The 20,390-nt window shown below is 41.2% G+C and overlaps 1 protein-coding gene across 1 annotated transcript; it reads left to right on the forward strand.

Moving 5' to 3' along the window:
• The first annotated feature begins 4,033 nt into the window (after nt 1-4,033).
• Nucleotides 4,034-19,862, forward strand: CAVIN2 (caveolae associated protein 2). The gene is made up of 2 exons (XM_067741158.1): nt 4,034-4,560; nt 15,203-19,862. Exons 1-2 carry the CDS (start codon nt 4,078-4,080, stop codon nt 15,995-15,997), a joined length of 1,278 nt encoding a protein of 425 aa, XP_067597259.1. The 5' UTR covers nt 4,034-4,077; the 3' UTR covers nt 15,998-19,862.
• Nucleotides 19,863-20,390: the final 528 nt, after the last annotated feature.

Raw genomic sequence — 20,390 nt, forward strand, 5'->3', positions numbered from 1 at the left:
ATTATGGGTTTAACTGGAAAAGGTGAACCAAGGCGGCCACTGAGCTGCCTCTGCCTCTGGTTTAGAAATTATACTGAAGAGTTAACCAAGACCTGGGGCTTACAGAATGGGAAACCACATGGAGATTGGGATGGATGCCCTAGCCAGTAATAAAGCATTTTCTTGAAGTGACTTCTGTGCTTATATGACTTAGAGACCTGAGGTAACATTAGGCAGCTGGTGGTCAGTTAGAGAATTCAGACCCCTAGCTATCCCCTGCCATGACTAAAGCCCTCCTGTTACCCCATTTCAGCACCACACCTGTATATCTATACCCAGTATTTGTCTACCTGCCTAGTTCTCCCAGTAGAGCGGGAGCTTTTAAAGGGCTACAGATATACGTCACTCACCTTTGCAGCCCCAATGCCCAGCACTTATTTCCCATTCAACAAACATTACCAACCAAGTGACCCTTGCTACCTTTTATTTCTGTACTGATCCTTCTTAAACACAAACTTTTACATGTTCAAAAACCTCTAGGAGCCTCCTATCTGCCACTGTATTAAGTCTAAACTCCATTACCTAATTTCTAAGGAACATCATAGTATGTAATAAGTAGATATAATTTTTCAAAAATTTCTTGTAAGAGTTGATTGCTGAGTTTCACTAATCTCTTTCAGACAGAAATAGGACTTAAGGTCAGCTAGATGGTGAGTGTAGCTGCTCAGGGTTTCCTCAAATTCTAACTCATCAACAGTGCTTTCTTTTATTATCTTTGCTTTCCTCTTGCATAAATTCCCAATGCCCTTAGAATTTATGTCACACTCTATTACTTAGTTACATGCCATCTTGTACAGGACAGGTTACCATTATACAGCTCCTCACGGATCCCATAAGGGTGTGCAACGAAGCAAATTACAACACAACATGAAACTATTCACTAATGAATTGATCGCTTATAAATATAATTTCCAAAGATGTATTCCAAATCTATAAAAATGATTACTTCTGACAAAAAGTGAAAGGGAATGGAATGAAAATGGTGATTGATAGGGTCTTCAGCTTTATCTGTAATAGTCTTTTTTTTTTTTTTTTTGCCGTACGCGGGCCTCTCACTGTTGTGGCCTCTCCCGTTGCGGAGCACAGGCTCCGGACGCGCAGGCTCAGCGGCCATGGCTCACGGGCCCAGCCGCTCCGCGGCATGTGGGATCTTCCCGGACCGGGGCACGAACCCGTGTCCCCTGCATGGGCAGGCGGACTCTCAACCACTGCGCCACCAGGGAAGCCCTGTAATAGTCTTTTGAAAGAAAAATATATTCATGCTGAGGTAGATTTTCTCCAAAGATGGCTACAGCAATCTCTGCCATGCTGCTCACCCTTTATCATGGAACTTTGCTGCTCCTCCCCTAAAGACGTGAAGTCTATTTCTTGTCCCTTTGAAACCGACTGACCTGCTTAGCCCAACAGAATGTGATGAAAGTGACAAGGGGACAGAGTCCCAGAGCCTAACCTTAAGAGATCCTGCAGCTTTTGCTTCCACTTCTTGGGAACCCTGAGGTACCAGGTAAAGAAGTGTGACTCCCCTACTAGAGAGATCAGAGTGAGAGTCCCTGGAGGCTTAAAGATGGAGGACAGAGAAATCCCAGGATTCTAGTCATCCCAGCTAAGGAGCCAGACGTGTGATTGAGACCATCTCAGATTCCTATATGAACATTCCTAGCAGAGATGACCCATTCCACCTAAGCCCTGCCTAGCCAATCCCAGAATCATGAGTAGATAAAATTCATGACTGTTGTTTTCAGCCACTGAATTTCAGACTGGTTTGTTACACAGCAATAGGCAACTGTTAAGTTACTTGTGTTATTCACAATTAATTTTAAAAAATAAATAAGCCACATGCAAACCTTTCTTCCTGTTTAACAACTAGCCTCTATCCTTTTCCCACCTCATCCCGTGTCTTTAATGTCTCTATTCATCTAACTGATTATACAATACCCAACAATGCAATGCAAAATCAGTGCAAATCAATGCAAAATCAGGGCAAAGTGATTATAGTGTGAAATTGCAAATCTTTCAAAATATGTTAAGAAATCATGAAGTTGATGAAGGTAATGTTAGAGAAGCCCTTGAATCGTGGGCAACTCTTCTGGGAAATGAGAATCTGCAGCTGGAATACTTAACATTTGAAGAAGAAAATATCCACACAGATGATGGCACAAGTAAGTGCCTCAAAAGGGAATGATTGGAATGTCAAAATTTAAGAGAGGCTCTTGGAAAACTGATGAAGCCCTCAAATATTTTTGTAATAATGACTTCTATTTGCCCATAGAAGTCAAATGTAAAATGGATATTGTGTCATGATACCATATAATTTTGTTAGAAAATTATGCTTCTCAGAATTAACACTTGATTCATCCTTTGTTCTAATGTTTAACACATCACCGACCAACTAAATTTTGTTAATGTAAGGTAAATCCATTTTAATAATTTTCTTACATTTTTAAAAGATATTTTCTCAACCAAATGTTTTCACTTTTTTTCTCCCTATTTTGAAAAGATTCACTTTAAGTGGGTTTGGGGGGTACCAATTATCTAAGGAAAATTGGGGGCCTCTGTAAAATCTTTGATTCATCTCCCTAACTAGCAGGCATATGCACTGAGGGCAGGGTCTTAGATCACACTTTATTAGTATCCTCTAGATAGCTCATCAAATATAGAACCGAACAGAGAGTGGGGACTCACAAATTCAATAGATGTGACAACGAATGACCTCCTGATTGATTGGCTCACATGTACATTTTGCCGTTGAAGAATGGCACTTTTTCCGTTATCAACCCTGACCCCAAATGAGCTGGTATTTGTTCTTCTTAAAATTGTACGTTGAAGGCCTATTACAAACTTCCTGCTGAAAGCACTTTCAAAGGCTGGATACGTTTAAAACCAATTCAAGCATGTAAAGTCGTTTTAGGAAATAAGCCCCAAGTCCCAAGGGCTTAGCTGAGGAGGGCCACATTTTAGAACAGGTGTGCCACTTCACTGAGCAGGAATTTGGAAATGTCAAACATTAGAAGCACTTCAGAAACTCCAGCTCAACCTGCCCAAGAGTCACACTTCTGGGCACGTGTCAATAAATGCCTTGCAGAGATGGGCATCTGAGAAAATCTCTCAGCCCTGATTCAAAATTAGTTAAAACAAATCAGCATGGTAAGTTCTTAAAGAAACCATAATTTTCTTTTTTTTTTTTTTTTGGCTTTTCCTATGTCAATTTTACTTCTCAAAAGAAACTCTATTTTTAAAGTCGTCATTCAAAAAATTTCCATCTATTACGTGATAACTGTAACAGCATCGCATGTCTTAACATCCCTGAATTTCAATCTCTTTCATCTTATCTTGCATCACCAATTGCAAGAGTAAGAACTGGGCTTTTTTCCTTGTCATTATGTTACTTCTATCCCTTTGGAAATTAAAAAGTAACACTACAAACTTGACTGCAAGTACCCTTTAAACTTGGCCCCTTCCATTAGGACACCAGGCGTTCTGCAGCCCATCAGTCTGTTCTAGGGCAAAGGCAAACAATACTTTCCGTTAGAATAACTTGTATCCAGGAAAAAAAAAAACCAAACAAACAGGCACTCTGTAGCATACGCAGCATAGCAGCCAGAGAAAAGTTTACTAGCTTTAGCCAACTGGAGACTGTGGAGCTGGGCCAAATTAGCGTGTTCTTCTCCGCCTCTAGATGAAGTCATGAGTGAAATATGACATTGAACTTATTTTTAAAAGGGAAGAGGCACAGGAAAGAAAAGCTAAACTGCAGCAAAGTGACCTGTGCCGAGGAGTACGCGGTTAGGAAGTGTGTGCATGCCTCTAAACCCTGAGTGGTTCTCAGTTCTGTATCCTTCGCCTCCCACTGGGTGGAGTAGGTCTTTTAAGAGCAGCTGGAATGCAGCTTCCCTCATCAGTGTAGCCAGTTGTTGCCTGTCTGAACCTCTGCCAGTCCCAGAGAGCGGTGCTCTGAGCTCAAACCAGAGGGCCACGCTCTGCACCCCTGTCCACCGTCTTTCTCGCCGGAGCCAGAAGAACGTTCCCACCTGTCCAGCTATGGGGGAGGACGCTGCGCAAGCCGAAAAGTTCCAGCACCCGGGTCCTGACATGCGGCAGGAGAAGCCGGGCAGCTCCAGCCCGGTGCCCTCCTCCACGCCGAGCCCCAGCCTGAACCCGGGGAGCACGGAGGAGGCCATCCGGGACAACTCACAGGTGAACGCCGTCACAGTACTCACGCTCCTGGACAAGCTGGTGAACATGCTGGACGCCGTGCAGGAGAACCAGCACAAGATGGAGCAGCGGCAGATAAGCCTGGAGGGCTCCGTGAAGGGCATCCAGAATGACCTCACCAAGCTCTCCAAGTACCAGGCCTCCACCAGCAACACGGTGAGCAAGCTGCTGGAGAAGTCCCGCAAGGTCAGCGCCCACACGCGCGCCGTCAGGGAGCGCTTGGAGAGGCAGTGCGCGCAAGTGAAGCGGCTAGAGAACAACCACGCCCAGCTCCTCAGGCGCAACCATTTCAAGGTGCTCATATTCCAGGTCAGTGCCCCTACTCTCCGCCCACCCAGCTGGGACTCCGCATCCATGATCTCAGTCGCCTGGCTCTCACAGCCATTTGTACTGTCCCCGCCGCCTTCAGCAGGTGCATGTGAAATCTACACACAGGGCTGGGAATTCCCCAGGTCACTGCAGCCTAAACCCAAGGCAGGGGCCTCAGGAGTTAGCAGGTCGGGGTCATTTGTCAGGAGCACCTCCATACAGGTTGGGAAGGTGAGCAGGTGCAGGCACACCAGTCAGATTCACTTGTCTCTTTGCATTGTGAACGTGGGGCTCTGACTGCAGCTGTTAGCTGGACAGGCAAATTAATTCACTGGCTGTTTATTAACTCTTTGTGGAAATGAGGTGATCATGTGAGTTTTCTGTTTTGTTTTTTAATCAAGTCAAATTCGTAACTTTTTAAAGCCTCCCTTTGTCCAAAGGTCACCAGTGTTTTGGGGACTAACCAAGTATTGAAGATTGATTCCATTAGAGATGAACTAGCCTTCTACTTTTGAGACTCTTTTGGCTAAAGCAATCTTGTTGAGCTTTTTTTCTAGCAAATGCACTGAAACTATAGAGCATTACTCTACAAACACACTAGATATGCTTCTCCTTGCTCAGAGAGACCACAACTGTAAAGTAAAACAAAAGCAGTGTTATCAGTTACAGTTACAAAGGCTAGCCTAGGATATTTTCTCCTTCAAATGGTTGCCTTGGAATGAAAAGGCCACTTAATTTTTATAATGCATCAATGATGCAATTAATGTAGCAAGAGGCTCTTTGAGGACAGGGAGATTGCGTGGGACTGTTGTTCCGCCACGTGGTGGGCGTTTGTGAATCCAAGGGCAGCCCTGCCTAACGCTGGAAGCCCTTCCGCCCAGTGGAGCCCAGCCAGCACAGAGCCCAGGAAGCAATTGCCATCCCTGCCCCAGGGCTGTCTCATTGTGACCACGTGAATAGGAGAGGATTTCAGAGCCACGGAGGGGAGAGGCTATAACCAAATGTTTGATTGTGAAAGGCACACAAGAAGAGCCTTCATCTCCCCAAAGAGATTTAGAAATTGGAACTTAAACGGAGGGAGCCTTCTTTTTCTAAATGAATCTGCTCTGCCAATTTAGAACTTAAGCCTCCTTCCTCCATAAAAGGAAAGACTCATCTCACTGCTTTTTTGTCCCCCCACATTGTACTTGATGTTGTAAAGCTTCAGGCAGCTGATGTCCTTCTATACATTGCAGTCTGTTGCAGACCGGAAATTTTTTAGCTTTTAATGCAAATGGAATAGCTTTTCATGAACCAGACGAACTGAAAAGAGATATGGTAACTGCGCCTTTCTTAAGCCATATAAGATCCTAACTTTATTAGCCTAAAAGATATTATAAATCTCAACTCTCAAGGCATTTATAAATTAAACACTGATCTCCAAACAAAACCAAATATATACAGACCTGTTTAAATCTGAGTCATCAAAGGAAATTTCCCTCCTTCCAGTATGAATCAGAGAGATTCTCTCTTGTCCTGTCCCTCAGTTAAGGAGGAAAAACAAAAAATTATTTATGTAGTAGAGGAAAGTCACAGTATGTCGGGATCAGGTTTTGTTTTGTTTTGCCAAGGAGGATATTCTGTAGGTGTTGGGGAGAGGGATGGAGAAGATACGTGACTAAAAATTTCAAGAGAACTGTAAATCTGACATTTAAAAAAACAACTGTTGGGAACTTAAAGACACAGGCTGCTGCTGAAGCCCTGCCATGGTCTCCTGTTTTGTCACATTGGATTGACAGGTGTGAAATTACAGCCAGAAACGGTAGGAATTCTCCATATAGTGAGGACAAGGTGAAACAGGGGCTCAAGACCAAGGTAGAAGCTAAAAGAATCCAAAGCAATGTGTTCAGGCTCCATTCAGGGCCTCTTAGCAAGCAGCCCCCAAGGACTTTTTTGAAAGAGCAGTTTAGGAGACAGAGAATTAGAGGGGCAAGGAATTGGACCTTTCTTAAGTCATGTAATGTAAGATCTTTTATTAGCCTAAAGGATATCAGAAATATCCACTCTCAAGATGTTGCAAGATGACTATTCTGAAAAAACAAATACAAATGAAGTCCCTCAGTGGAAAAGTTGCTCTTTCTCTTGATCCTTCTTAAAGTAGGGGTTTCTAGGGTAGTAAATTATTATATCCATTACAATTATTATATTATATCCATTATGCCAATGGATATAATAATAACTTGTGTTAGAGAGTGGTCCAGTATAGGGGTTGAGAAAAGATAAATTTTGTCATACAGACACTGGTTCAAATCCTAGTTTCACCACTTGCCAGTTATGTGATCTGGTGCACATTGTGTAGCTTTTCCAAGCTTTTGTTTCCTCATCTGTACACCTTATTAATATTTGAAAGAGTAAAAGTATTTTGAGCTCTTAATAAGCCCTGCATACTCTGCTAAGTATCTTTCTGTAGTTTATCTCAACTGCACCAATTTACAGATGAGGATGCTGAGATTCAGAGATACTTACATCTTGTCTGAAACTATTTAGTAGGCAGTGGTGAAGCTGGGATTTCAACTCATATTTAATTGACTCCAAAGTGTGCGCTCTTAAACATTAATGCTTCTTCCCTCATATCTCTTGCATAGGGTGAGGAATAAATGGAATAACATATTTTAAATGGTTAGCGACTGTCGTGGTGTAAGCTCAAAGAACTGAAGCTCTTCCTGGGTGGATCTGCAATGCATTTGCATGGAGAGGAGGCTATACTTGTGCTTGGTTAGAAATATGGCTTTTTAGTAAAAACTGATCTCACCCTGCCCAGGATCTTCAAACAGCTATGCTTTTGCTTTTTTAGTTGGGATTTATTAAAAGCTAAACACACACACACACACACACACACACACACACACACACACACATATACACTCCCACTCCCTGCCATACATTGTATGATAACTACCGAGTTGAAATCAATATTACATCACTCCCAGAGCAAAGGAAAGCAAAGCCCTTTAAAAGCACAGGACTCTGCCCAAAGGGCCTACTCTAAATAGACCTTTCTAGTAGCAGCACAGTCTTCACAGTGGGGCACAGGGTAGATGTTTTCTAGACCTGCAGAGTGAGGAGGGCGGATAATGTACCAGGTCTCTAAGTTGTTTGTCACTTTCAGTCCACTTGGACCCCTATGCTAGACTTTCCCTTACTAAATCCACTGGTTTTCTAGTTTAAGACAAAAAGAATTAATGTAAAAATAGGAGATTGAAGAACGAAAATCTGTCACCTGACTGGATCATATTCACTCCTATAGTGTTTAGAAGATTATGTTTCCAGTTTGTAAAGTCCTGTTGTGTTTTCCAAAATCTGCAGGTGCTTTTTGGTTGGTTGGTTGGTTGGTTGGTTGGTTGGTTGGTTGGTTGATCTACTAGATGCTAGTAACACTAGATACACATTAGCATTTTTTTTAATTCTGAAATTTGTCCTGTTTAAAATATGTCATTTATTTATCTAATTCTGTGCTAAACTTACAACACTGTTGTAGCTGTTAAGCCTCTCATGTCTTAGCAATTACTTCAAATTATAACCAGTAGAATCTAAAACTGGAGAAAATTCATCTCCTTTTGAGCAATAAAATAAATTGTAAAATCCTTGTTAAACTTAGCAGCTTCCCTTTTAATATTTTTTTTAAATAATGGCTTAAGATCAATGTTTGAATTCAAAATACTGTAACAGGAGCCAGTATAAATGATAATAAGACTCAGAGAGGTTGCTGATCAAAAAGAAAATGCTAAAGACCAATAAGACTAATTCTTTGCCTGTAAGTGCATATGTATCTTTTACTAAAAATAAAATTTGTACAAAAATCAGTGAATTTACAGTTAAGAGGAAGTTTTCTCTGTTGATTGAAGAGACTAGAATTTCACAGGTAACTGGCACTGAGGGTGTGATGCCCACTTAAGGCCTCTTAAAGTTCTAGTAATGATCACTTGACAAAGCAGTTTCAGAATGATTTCAAATCCAGGGAACAAAATGAGAGTACTCATGGACAGTTTACACTTTCATCCACATGAAATTGTGAAACTGGGTGAAAAGAGTAGAAGTTAGATGTTTGCTGTGGCTACATTCATGGAGAATCAAGCCTATACATGTGTTCAAATATTCATCATTTGGGTTCCTTTGATGAGAACAGAATTTTAGAAAGGTGCTAAAAGTATAACATCTTCAGACTATTTTTAAATTAATTTTTTTAAAGACTGTATTTATCCAAAGCCACTGCTCTGAAAATTGCTAAATTAGTACAGACTTAGAAGAAATGGGCATATAGATAACCACAGTCACCTTTATATGACAGCTCACGATGTTTGTATCACATTGATTAATATTCCCATAATGGGATACTGGTTTTGATGTGCTACTTATCCGGTGCCCTTTAGTTTATGAGATAAACAAAATACTAGTTCTTATTGTTACTATTTACACTTATTGAATGTCAGCACTGCCTCAGGCACTTTAAATGAATAACTGATTATTGTCGGTATTTCTTCAAAAGAATCATTACTTCTCTCACAAATTACAAAACGAGACTCTATCTCAGATGCAGCCCTTCCAGGTGAATGTTGCCCCTTCTGTTGTTTTGTAATCCATATCTGTTTGAATTGAACACATGAAAAGTGTTCGCCAATGCAACTCAGGTCCTATAGTTTTGATTCTTGCATGAAACAAAGCATGTTTGGCATTTGTACACTGTGAGATCACTTTTGCAATCTGTTAGACTAGTTTTCATGGGATTTAGGTTAACATCACAGAATCAAGTATTTTAGAGCTGGAAAGCACCTCAACAATCATTTAGGTTAACCTCGTTTTATATCAAAGGAGCAGAGGCCCTGAGAAACAAAGTGACTAGCAAGGTTTCATTTTATTAATAATAGAAATTATACAGTTGAATTATGAAATGAGTGAAAATAAACACTATAATCCAACTATGGCAAAGTTCATATTTACTGGGTTTTCTACAATAGCTTTTAAATAATTCAGTGTGGTTTGTTCTTTGTTTTGTTTTGTGTTTTTTGTGTGTATGCAACAAAGAACACCTAAGCAGTGTGATCTTAAAAAAGAACTGAACCCTCTATAACACTGGAAAATAATGAAACTTTTAAATCCTCGGGAATGTGAAAGACTGCTCAGGGATTATAACTAATGCATTTTATTCTTATGACTTGCTGATTCCACCAACAGCTGCCTTAGGGGTACATTTCTAATCAATGGCTTTATCCACTTGGCAATCTATACCTCAGAAACACAAACTGGAGAAAACCATCAATGTGTAAAAGAGACCCATAAATCAGAATGTCAGGTGAGCACAGTTCCATTTTCATAACTAGTATTTAGAGATTATTGGATAAAACATTCCACGGACACAAATTTATGGTCCTCATATCCCTCTACCATGCCACCACATCCCTGTGGGAATGTAACAGCCTTTGTTATTTTCTTCTAACAACGGGGATGATAAGTTAGTGACAGGAGAGCAAACTGCCTGTTCAAGCTTTTAAATGACTTACTGTAGCTTCCTTTTCCAATGCTAGTCATAGAGTCTCCTCTTTTAAAGTGTGTGTATCTATGTGCAAAGAAGATTTGCTTCCATGAGCATCAACCCAAGAAGTACCCAGCATGTTGGCCAGTTTCTCTGTGTTGATATCTGCACGCAAGACTTGAGACTGTTAGTCACAAGAATCAGTATAAACGGCAAACAAGCGAAAGTGCAAGGAAAAAATGCCACTTTCTCAAGAGTTCTTTCCATTCCTTGTCTCTTTTATGGTGCAAGTATATCATTCATATATGTTAGAAGTGTACTGATTAATTCTCCCTTCCCTTTTTTTTTTTTTTTTTTTTGCGGTACGTGGGCCTCTCACTGTTGTGGCCTCTCCCATTGCGGAGCACAGGCTCCGGACGCGCAGGCTCAGCGGCCATGGCTCACGGGCCCAGCCGCTCCGCGGCATGTGGGATCTTCCCGGACCGGGGCACGAACCCGCGTCCCCCGCATCGGCAGGCGGACTCTCAACCACTGCGCCACCAGGGAAGCCCTCCCTTCCTTTTAAAAACCCCTAAGGGTCCTTGTGAAAGGTCAGAACCAGGAGCAGCTGCATCGGTGGGGCTACGTACCTTTTTGAAAATAAATCTGGAGAAAGAGGCATGGACATATATACACTACCAAACGTAAAATAGATAGCTAGTGGGAAGCAGCCGCATAGCACAGGGAGATCAGCTCGGTGCTTTGTGACCACCTGGAGGGGTGGGATAGGGAGGGTGGGAGGGAGGGAGACGCAAGAGGGAAGAGATATGGGAACATATGTATATGTATAGCTGATTCACTTTGTTACAAAGCAGAAACTGACACACCATTGTAAAGCAATTATACTCCAATAAAGATGTTAAAAAAACTTAAAAAAAAACTCTATAGGGCAAATAGTCAGCTGCAGCTGGGGGCCTCTCCTGGGTACAACTCTCCAAGGAAGCAATGCAACTCACAAGGGATTCTTAATGCCATGTTAAGGAGTTACAAACCCCAAGTGGATACATGGGTAACTAGCATAGTTAAGTGGTGACGGAATTGAGGATGTATATTTGATCCTCCCCCTTGAAAGAGCCATCAGTCTTAGAATCTGTAAGAGAAAGCAGATCAAAAACATTACAACAGGAGGCTGAAGGCAGAAGTATCACCTCACCTGTAGGCAGGTGAAATATCAAGTGTTTCCATAAGGTATGTGTAATTGGACTGAAGGAGGACACATGAGCAAGTAAGACTGGACACCTAGGGGACACTGCAGTTACAGAGGAGCCACTGTCTGAAGTTCAAGTTGAATTTCCACCACTATAATCGTTCCTTTATAGTCAAATGCCATGTCTACATTTTACTAAAGAATAGAGATTTTGAAGAGTGTCAGCATTTTTCTGCTTCTAAACAAACATTTTGGAAATGTAATTCCCACATGTACTTGGACATTCACAAATTTCTATGTGAAGGGAAAGGGCTTGCTTACCTTCAGAGTAGAACTATAAGAAGTCACAAAATAAACACTGTCCAGTAGACATAACCCAAAATACTGCTTGATTAATAAAAATGACAGCAGAAGCATAGCAGTTGGCCAAAAAGGCATATCGCACTTGTTTCCAGTTGTATTAAGACACATCCAACTCATTCTGGATTATGTCTGTTCCTGCTGGGTTTATTTTCATAGTTGGCATCAAAGAGTTCTTATATAAATTTCCCCAACATTGTCTGAAAGAGCTCAATTGGGTTTCCCGCCATCTCTCGACTGCCCTCATGTATGCGGTGTGATCTACCAACAGATCACTTCTGATTCACCTGATAATGCACTTTTCCCAAACCTGTCCTCAAAGGACACATAGTGAGAGAGACAAGAGTCTAAGACTCAACAGTAACTGTGCTGTTTTAACAATAAAATTTACACTGCATTAAAAATGCAATATTATTGGTTTAATTCTTTTAGAAGTACAGTTAATATGGACATTTTTTGTTGAGGTTGAAGAAAGGGAAGTTATCAGGGTAATCAGTAATCAAAGGTAAACCTTTGATTAACCTGAGATTATACTACACAAAATGTACCTCTCCTCTAGTAACCAAGGCTTATTTTTAATTTTCCACCTGACTTTCTGCCTTCTTTACTGAGGATTTTTTTTTTTTTTTTTGCGGTACGCAGGCCTCTCACTGTTGTGGCCTCTCCCATTGCAGAGCACAGGCTCCGGACATCCAGGCTCAGCGGCCATGGCTCATGGGCCCAGCCGCTCTGCGGCATGTGGGATCTTCCCGGACCGGGGCACGAACCCATGTCCCCTGCATCAGCAGGCGGACTCTCAACCACTGCACCACCAGGGAAGCCCTTTACTGAGGACTTTTAATAACGTTTTACTGAGCTCTTGGTTTCTTCCTTTCCTGCAAGCAACTCCTGTCAAACCTTCCCAACCCTCTTGTCAAACCCCAGAAGTAATTTTGCTTCTGGACTAAACATCAGAGCCCTAGCTATTTCTGCAGTCTGCCCCTCTTTTAGTAATGCTCATCCACTGAGAATAAAATCCTTCCTTAAAAATGGAAACTGCTGAGCCCCTTAGGCCTGGTTCTCCTCTTTTCCCAGTGGCAGCAGCAGTCAGCAAATGTCCTTCTAGACACAGAACTAAGTCCATTCTTTTGCAGCGCCCGACACAGGGGCAGTCTCCACTCTAGCCACCCTCAGGGCTGTCTTAGAAAGCCTCCTCAACATGCACTCATTCAACAAATAACTGCTGAGCTGTCGGGAACTACTCTAGTCACGGGGCTTAACAGTGAACAAGAGACACAAGTTCCCACCCTCACAGGGAATACACGCCAACGAAAAAGAGGCAAGTCAAGACTTGAAGCGTGGCAGAGTTGCTCTCTGTAAAGGTCCGTGTCGTAAGTTATTCGTGGGAATCCCGTGCAAATTTCAAGTTTTTACTTTATCTTTTATACTGTGTTTCTGACATTCTGTGATATTCAAAATGGGAGTAAGCTTTGGGAAACAGAATTTGGGATTTCTTAACTCTACCAAGGATTCTATTTAACCAGACGTGCTGCTTTTTACTCTACCCAAGACTTTGTTTCTAACCAATTTATGGAACTCATACTCTGTTATGAGTATGTGTGTGTAAGCGGGGGACATGGGGCTGTATCTTTTCAGAGAGTATTGTAATTATACTATTTGGTGATTAATAAGGAGAGGGATTTTTAAGTTTCTCTATATTAAAACATTGTTCACTTAGTCTTTGTAGTGAGAAGTTGAAAGTATACAGGTATACACTTAGAACATATTTTTGATCACTACCCCAATTTTATTGACTTTTCAGTCAATCAAAATTGCAAAACAATAGGGGAAGTTCTTACCATTAACATAAACTTTGCATGAAGTTTAGCTCCCAAATAGACTTTTTGTTTGTTTGTTTTGAGCTTTTATTTATTTAATTTATTATTATTTTTTTTAACACACAGACTTTTGTTTTTTTTTTGCGGTACGCAGGCCTCTCACTGTCGTGACCTTTCCTGTTGCGGAGCACAGGCTCCGGCCGCGCAGGCTCAGCGGCCATGGCTCACAGGCCTAGCCGCTCCACGGCATGTGGGATCTTCCCAGACCGGGGCACGAACCCGTATCCCCTGCATCGGCAGGCAGACTCTCAACCACTGCACCACCAGGGAAGCCCTTTTTAACACACAGACTTTTAAATTCACTAAATCCAGTTATTTTTCAAACTGAAAGTTTACTGGGCAGTCCACAATATAATCAGGTAACATTGAGGCTCTGCTTGAAGCCCGGCTGGCAGTGGGCTCTGGAGCCTGGCCCACCTTGGCATTCTTGCAGAACTCCTAATACCCTTGGGAGTGCAGTTTGAAAGCTGCTAATCTGGGTCAAATCCTCTTGTTCACATTTGGAAGACACTGAGACACAAGGAGATTAAGTTATTTGCTGAAGGCCTCAGAGCCATTGAGCAGTACAGAAAGAACTGAGACTCAGGCCTCCTGTCACACGTTCTTTCCACTGTGCCATTTCTTCCAATGAAAATGTGAAGGCACTTTGCTAGCTGGCTCTCATTTTCCTGTATTTAAAGAAAAATATAAAAATCAAAGGGATTCCTATGCTGTGTCACCCAAGTCTGTCTGAGTTCAAATCTCCCTGCTTCGCTACTCTGGAGAACCATCCCCTTTGCACTCTCTGGAGGCAAGTTTTCAGGCTCTGCTCCCTGAGGCAGAGGGAGAGGCAGATCATTGTACACCCAGAAGCTGGAGAAAGAGTGTGCTGGGAATAAGGGGAGGGGGCACAGATTCCTGAGTTTCCCTCTTCACTCTTTACCCTAGGTGGAGGCTGAAGTACTCCTGCCCAAGGAAGCCCTATTTAACAGAGAGGCTTGATAAGCTACGCCTGGCAGCAAGATTCCCCCTTACTACTCCAGAAATGGCCGTAGTATACCATCTCTCCTTATAATGCCCACAAAGGACATTCTAAACACAAGGCTTCGTGAGTGGGTCCCCAGTAAGGCTAGCCCTTGCTTCTCTTACTCCAAAATTAGGTCATTAGAAAAATTAGTATGCATTTTTAAACAGATACCAAGGTTGACCATGCCTTTACTTTTGACTTCTACTTGGGGAGGGAACCTGATAGAGGTTTTACCTGGTGCCTGACACTTAAGGAAAAGATGGGGCAGGGGAGAGAACTGGGAAGTCTTCATCTTTTATCTTCTAACTTGACCTCCAGGCCCTTTTGCAGTGGGATTTTGGCAGGAATAGAGCCTGAGGTTACGAGAGAGAGGCCCTCTGGGTTCACAGTAACTTACTTTAGCTCCTTTATCTAGGCAGCTTCCTTGTCTTGTCTGACCCACAACCCACTTCCCTCCCTGCCTGTCACTGATAGAGCCCTTGCCAGATGCCCTCATAATATTCCCAACAGGCAGCCGTTGGCCTTATCCAGCCTAAGCAGAATGACTTGATCAGTTTAGAATTAACTTTTCATATTCTAGAAAACTAAAGCCACAGACCTTTGGTTTCTGTCATGCCAAAAACACATACCCAGAAATTACAGCAGTTCAGGACTATTTGTGAAATGTGTTATTAACATGAAATTTACGTTGTCCATCTTTTCAGGAAGAAAATGAGATCCCTGCCAGTGTGTTTGTGAAAGAGCCAGCTTCCAGCCTAGCGGAGGGGAAGGAAGAGGAGCATGCTGACGAGAACAAGTCCCTGGAGGAAACTCTGCACACAGTGGACCTCTCGTCTGATGATGAATTGCCCCATGACGAGGAGGCCCTGGAAGACAGTGCAGAGGAAAAGATGGAAGAAAGCCGGGCAGAGAAAATAAAAAGATCCAGTCTCCGGAAAGTGGATAGCCTCAAGAAAGCATTTTCTCGCCAGAACATCGAGAAAAAGATGAACAAGCTGGGGACAAAGATCGTATCTGCAGAGAGGAGAGAGAAGATTAAGAAATCTCTCACTTCCAATCACCAGAAAACATCCTCAGGGAAAAGCTCCCCCTTCAAGGTCTCTCCCCTCACTTTCGGTCGAAAGAAAGTCCGAGAGGGAGAAAGCCCTGCAGAAAATGAGACCAAGTCAGAAGACATGCCTAGCAGTGAGGTGCCGAATGACCACGAGGAGAGCTCATTTGCGGAGCGTCTTTCGGAAGCATCCCTCACCAGTGTACTGGTGGAAGGGAAGAGCATGGAGGGGGATGCTGGGAGGGCGGCCTCAAGAGGGAGTGACTCGGCCATGGACAGCAACATCGACTTGACTATTGTGGAAGATGAAGAAGAAGAGTCAGTGGCCTTGGAACAGGCACAGCAGGTGTGCTATGATGGAGGCTACGTGCTAACCTCCCACGAGGCAGAGCACTCAGATAAGGAGCCGGTGCAGCCAGCTGTGCTCCAGGTGGACCAGACCGCCTAAAGGCACAGCGCTCTGTGCCCAGCCTGTGCTTTCAGTTAAGTGGGTAACCAGAGCCTAGAAACAAACTCCTGTACATCTCCAGCACTCCCCACTCACACCGTGTTACTGTCCAGGTAGTCATCATTTACTACACAGTAGGCGCACACACGTGCCCAAGATTTACTATGAAGGCAACCTGTCAGGGTCTACACTTCTAATTTACTCTTAGGTTCCATTTCTGTAGTTCTCCAAGACTGCCCAGAAGAAGAAATGCAGCAGTCAAAAATCACTGATCAATTTGGCTAAGCCAGAAACATCAGAGGCTACGTAAGATACTAATCATGAAATCTGATTCATTTTTTGTCATTCCATAAGCTTGCTGAATAAGCGTACCACTAATATATTGAATTTCCATAGAATTCTGTGAATCTTTATTCTTTAAGTGTGTGATATATAATATACATATGTATTTAAGCTAAAGAGATAACTACTTTATATTTCAAGAAGAAAATACTTTTCTTAAAAGGTAGAAGAGAAAGTTGGCTATTGACTTAGTAGAAAACATTGTTTATTGAAAATGAAGGAGAAATTGAAAGACTATAATGTTCAGCTAATGAAGTAAGATATGTAGAAAAGTTGGGACTATTAGAAAAAGAAAACTAAGGAGAAGTTGGAAAATAAAAGAAACAGGAAACAAAGAATGGCAAAGAGAATGAAGACAAAGAGAAAAAAGCATGTGTTCAAAAGTAAAATATTTACGATATTAGTTCAAGTATTTACTCATATAACAAAGCTGAAGAAATTCATTTATCCTAGAATCATATGCTATATCTTCACAATATTTTTATTTTCTAATATTTTCAAATAATCTCAAAAAACATTTTACTGTGTTAAAGCTGCATTTTTTTCCTTAATGAAAGACATTACAAATATTTCCCTAAGGAAGTTCAAAAAGATGTCTCTTTAACATTGGAATGAACATAAATCTTCAAAATTAATTAATACATACTGCCTTTTGTAGGAAGTTGGATCGTACTATTCTTTAATGTTTTCCAAATTTGAAATAATCCTTACACTTCAAAGGATGTAATGTATGTTTGTAACATGTTAGAATCAACAGGTTTGGGAAGGGAAAGAGTCAAGTTTTCCTTTTTTGTACATAACGGTAATTTCATTCTAGGTCATATTTTATTTATATATTAATTTCACAGAATATTAATATGTTTCTTAAAGCATGCTAGTGTTTATGTGTATGTGTACATTTACTCAGACAGGGTAATTTTTACTACTGCCTAACATTATACTAAAATATTGCTTTATTTTTAATTACAGAATGGTAATGTTTTGAGAAAACTATTACAGTTTAAAGACAGTTGTACCAGAGAGCAAATTCCCTACCTTTAGTGTGTACCACTCATTAGAACTAACCTTACAAATACAGCTAATCTAAAACAGTATTAACAAACTATGCTTTGCCTTACAAAAGGGATAGGATTAACAAATGTATTGATGGCATAACTGATACAGCTGTGTCCTTATTTTGCAATAATGTACCCCAAATATTAGATTGTTGAACTAACAATGGCTGTGTTAAAGAAGAATAAATAAACCAAAAACTAAAAAGTACATAATAATGTCAGTTTCTCGGCAGAAAACTTTAAAAACAACAGAAAGAACTGATTATTAAACTCTCCTCCAAATGTAGCCATAATGTTGATTTTTTATTCTTGATTTCCCCTATTAACTCTGCTTTCTTTTTTCCCCAATCTCATTTAGAAATCCAAGTCTCATTCTTCAAGTTTAACTTTCTTGACATCACCTTACCAGCTCTGGAGAGCATCTGAATTTACTGTAGCAGCTTGACGAATCTGATAGTTCCATCTACATTTTTATTATTTTGTACCAGACCTTAAAATACCTTAAATAGCCCTGCAAACATGAATGTATTGAACCGTATGTTCAGTTTATTCACACAGATACACCTTTGTCTTCTGCAGTGCCATCCAGTTGGTAGAAGACTAAATTTCACTCAGGGCCCTGAACATGCCTGTTTAACCTTTCCAAAGTTGCTGTTACTTTTTTGCAGCCAAGGAGTTGGGCCATCCAGAGCTAATGCAAGGTTTACATTTCCTTTTCATAAATGCTTATGTTATTTGTTCCTAGAAACTATCTAAAAAGGCATCTTTTTAGATTTGACTGACAGACATTTATTCTCTGTTCCTCATTTGAAACATTAAAATCCTAACCAATGGAACAGAGAATTAAGCCAGCTAATTGTTGGAAAACACATACTGTAGGGATTAGAGAGAGCACCAGTTGTGGAAATCAAACTAGTTATTCTGTTTATTGTTGAAATATTTGCATACTGGTGAGGCTACAAAGTCCCCAGTCTTCTTCATACCCACCCAATAACCCATTCCTAACTTTATGTGCCTGGAGCTCAAGAACTGGATTAGTTTTCCCCCAAAGATTATACATTAATAAGCACTGAGATCGTTATCTTAGAAATATAATTCAGGAACAAGAAGTGTCTATTACACAGGTCACAGATCTCACAGAAATAGAGCAACGATGTCATTTTTCCATGAGACTTTATTTTTAAAATATATAGACATATATATTTCAACAGGAATATTTTCTTCTTTCTCCTTCCGTTTACGAATCTAGTACGTGGTTGAATTTCTTTTTATACATGAAAATAAAAGACCCACACTAAGGCCAGTTCTGCACAAAATAAATATTTTTTTCTTACATTTATTGTAAGACGAAAGCCCAAAATGTTTCTGCTTTTAGCAATGCTCATGCAGAAGAACAAGGTTTGAACCTCCTGCGTTTCAGTTCACTATCAGGAAACTAGAAGCTCCTTTGACATAGCCAAGCCACTAGTGTAAGTAAAGGTTATAATGAAAGTCATTTCCTACATTAAGACACTAATGCCCAAACCCAGTTAATTCTTGCTCAAAAGTTTGTTTACTGCCCTACAGCCCAAGTCTAAGTGATTTTATGTTAGAGATTAGGAGTATGAGGAATTGAGCTAAGGGTGGCAATCATTATTAACAGTTCCATAGCAACCACAAGTCTTTTCCTAAGACTGCAAGACTGTGACACTGCAAAACAAGTTTCAGATGAAACTGGCACTGAACCTTTGTATTCTGCTTGATCTGGGTGTTGAAATAGAGACTTCTGCAGCCAGGACCTCATTCCTAAAGGGAACAGGCAGTAACTCACATTATTAAAGATACATTCTTCTTACTTTTGTTTTAACCATTGCACTATCCTGTAGTATTTGCAACTCTAAAATTATCTTTAACTCTCCACACAAACTGCCCCAATTACGAAGCTACACCTTTAGCAAGACAGCTTGATATTCGTACTCTTAAAGACTTTCCACTGTAAAACCAATTCAGTAAATATTTATTGAGCAGTACAACCATCTGTCCTTCCCACCTGGAAATTCGTAGCGCCCAAAGCAGGAAGACACAAGCATGGGGGAGAGAGAACAACATTTCTGATATCTTACTTTATGCCAGGCTGGGCACGCCAATGGTCAGGAGTACTGTGTACCTACCAAATGCTAGACACAAACATTATCTCGTTTAATCAAATGAATCCTATTAGAAAGGTACTGTTTTTATACCTGAGAGTTTTGATGAGGGGAGCGAGGGAACTCCTGAGTTCTTAACCACTCTAAGTTCTCACTCATCATGTTACAACTTAACTATTTTTCCCTTGAAGGTCACAGAGTTAAAAGACTTGTCCAAGTTCATGTAACTATTGAGTGCCAGAGTCAGTGCTCAACCCCACTCTGAAATCCATGCTACTGCCAAAACAGGACTCCTAATTGTATCACCCAACTGTGCTTCACGATAAATCACTTTATAAGCTCTCTGATGGCATGGTATTAACTTCATTTTATCGCGCCGTATGCAGCATCACATAGGGCTGCACTTTGTAAATGATTTTAATGATTGTCATACTAATGCTAAGAAAAAACAGCTCACGATTCTTGGGGAGCCACAGAGAGACTATTATTCGGGTCTGCTGAGGCCACAGAGGGGCTTCTCAGATCCTTGGCACTGTCTATTGTCAGTGGCTGCAGGGTTCACTGTGGGGCACAGTTTAATAAGCGCTAGCTGTCAACAGAGATAGATACTAGAATCAGCTAATTCAAAGATGGCACAAGAAGTCTGCCTCAAACTCTCCAAGTTAAAGGAGTCAGATTCCTGTGTCATGCTGGAGAAGCTGCTTTATCCTGCCTGGACACATCCTCTCATAGGCTGAAAATACGAGCAAATGGCAAATCAGCATGGGGTGGGAGACGTGTGGGTGTTTGGGAAGTAAGGTGAACCGTGACGATATGGAGACCTGGCCTTGGAAGATGATTCCTGCAAAATCGTCCAGCTGTCTTCTCAAG

Source organism: Pseudorca crassidens, chromosome 6 (assembly GCF_039906515.1).
Source record: "Pseudorca crassidens isolate mPseCra1 chromosome 6, mPseCra1.hap1, whole genome shotgun sequence".
NCBI classification, from domain to species: Eukaryota; Metazoa; Chordata; class Mammalia; order Artiodactyla; family Delphinidae; genus Pseudorca; species Pseudorca crassidens.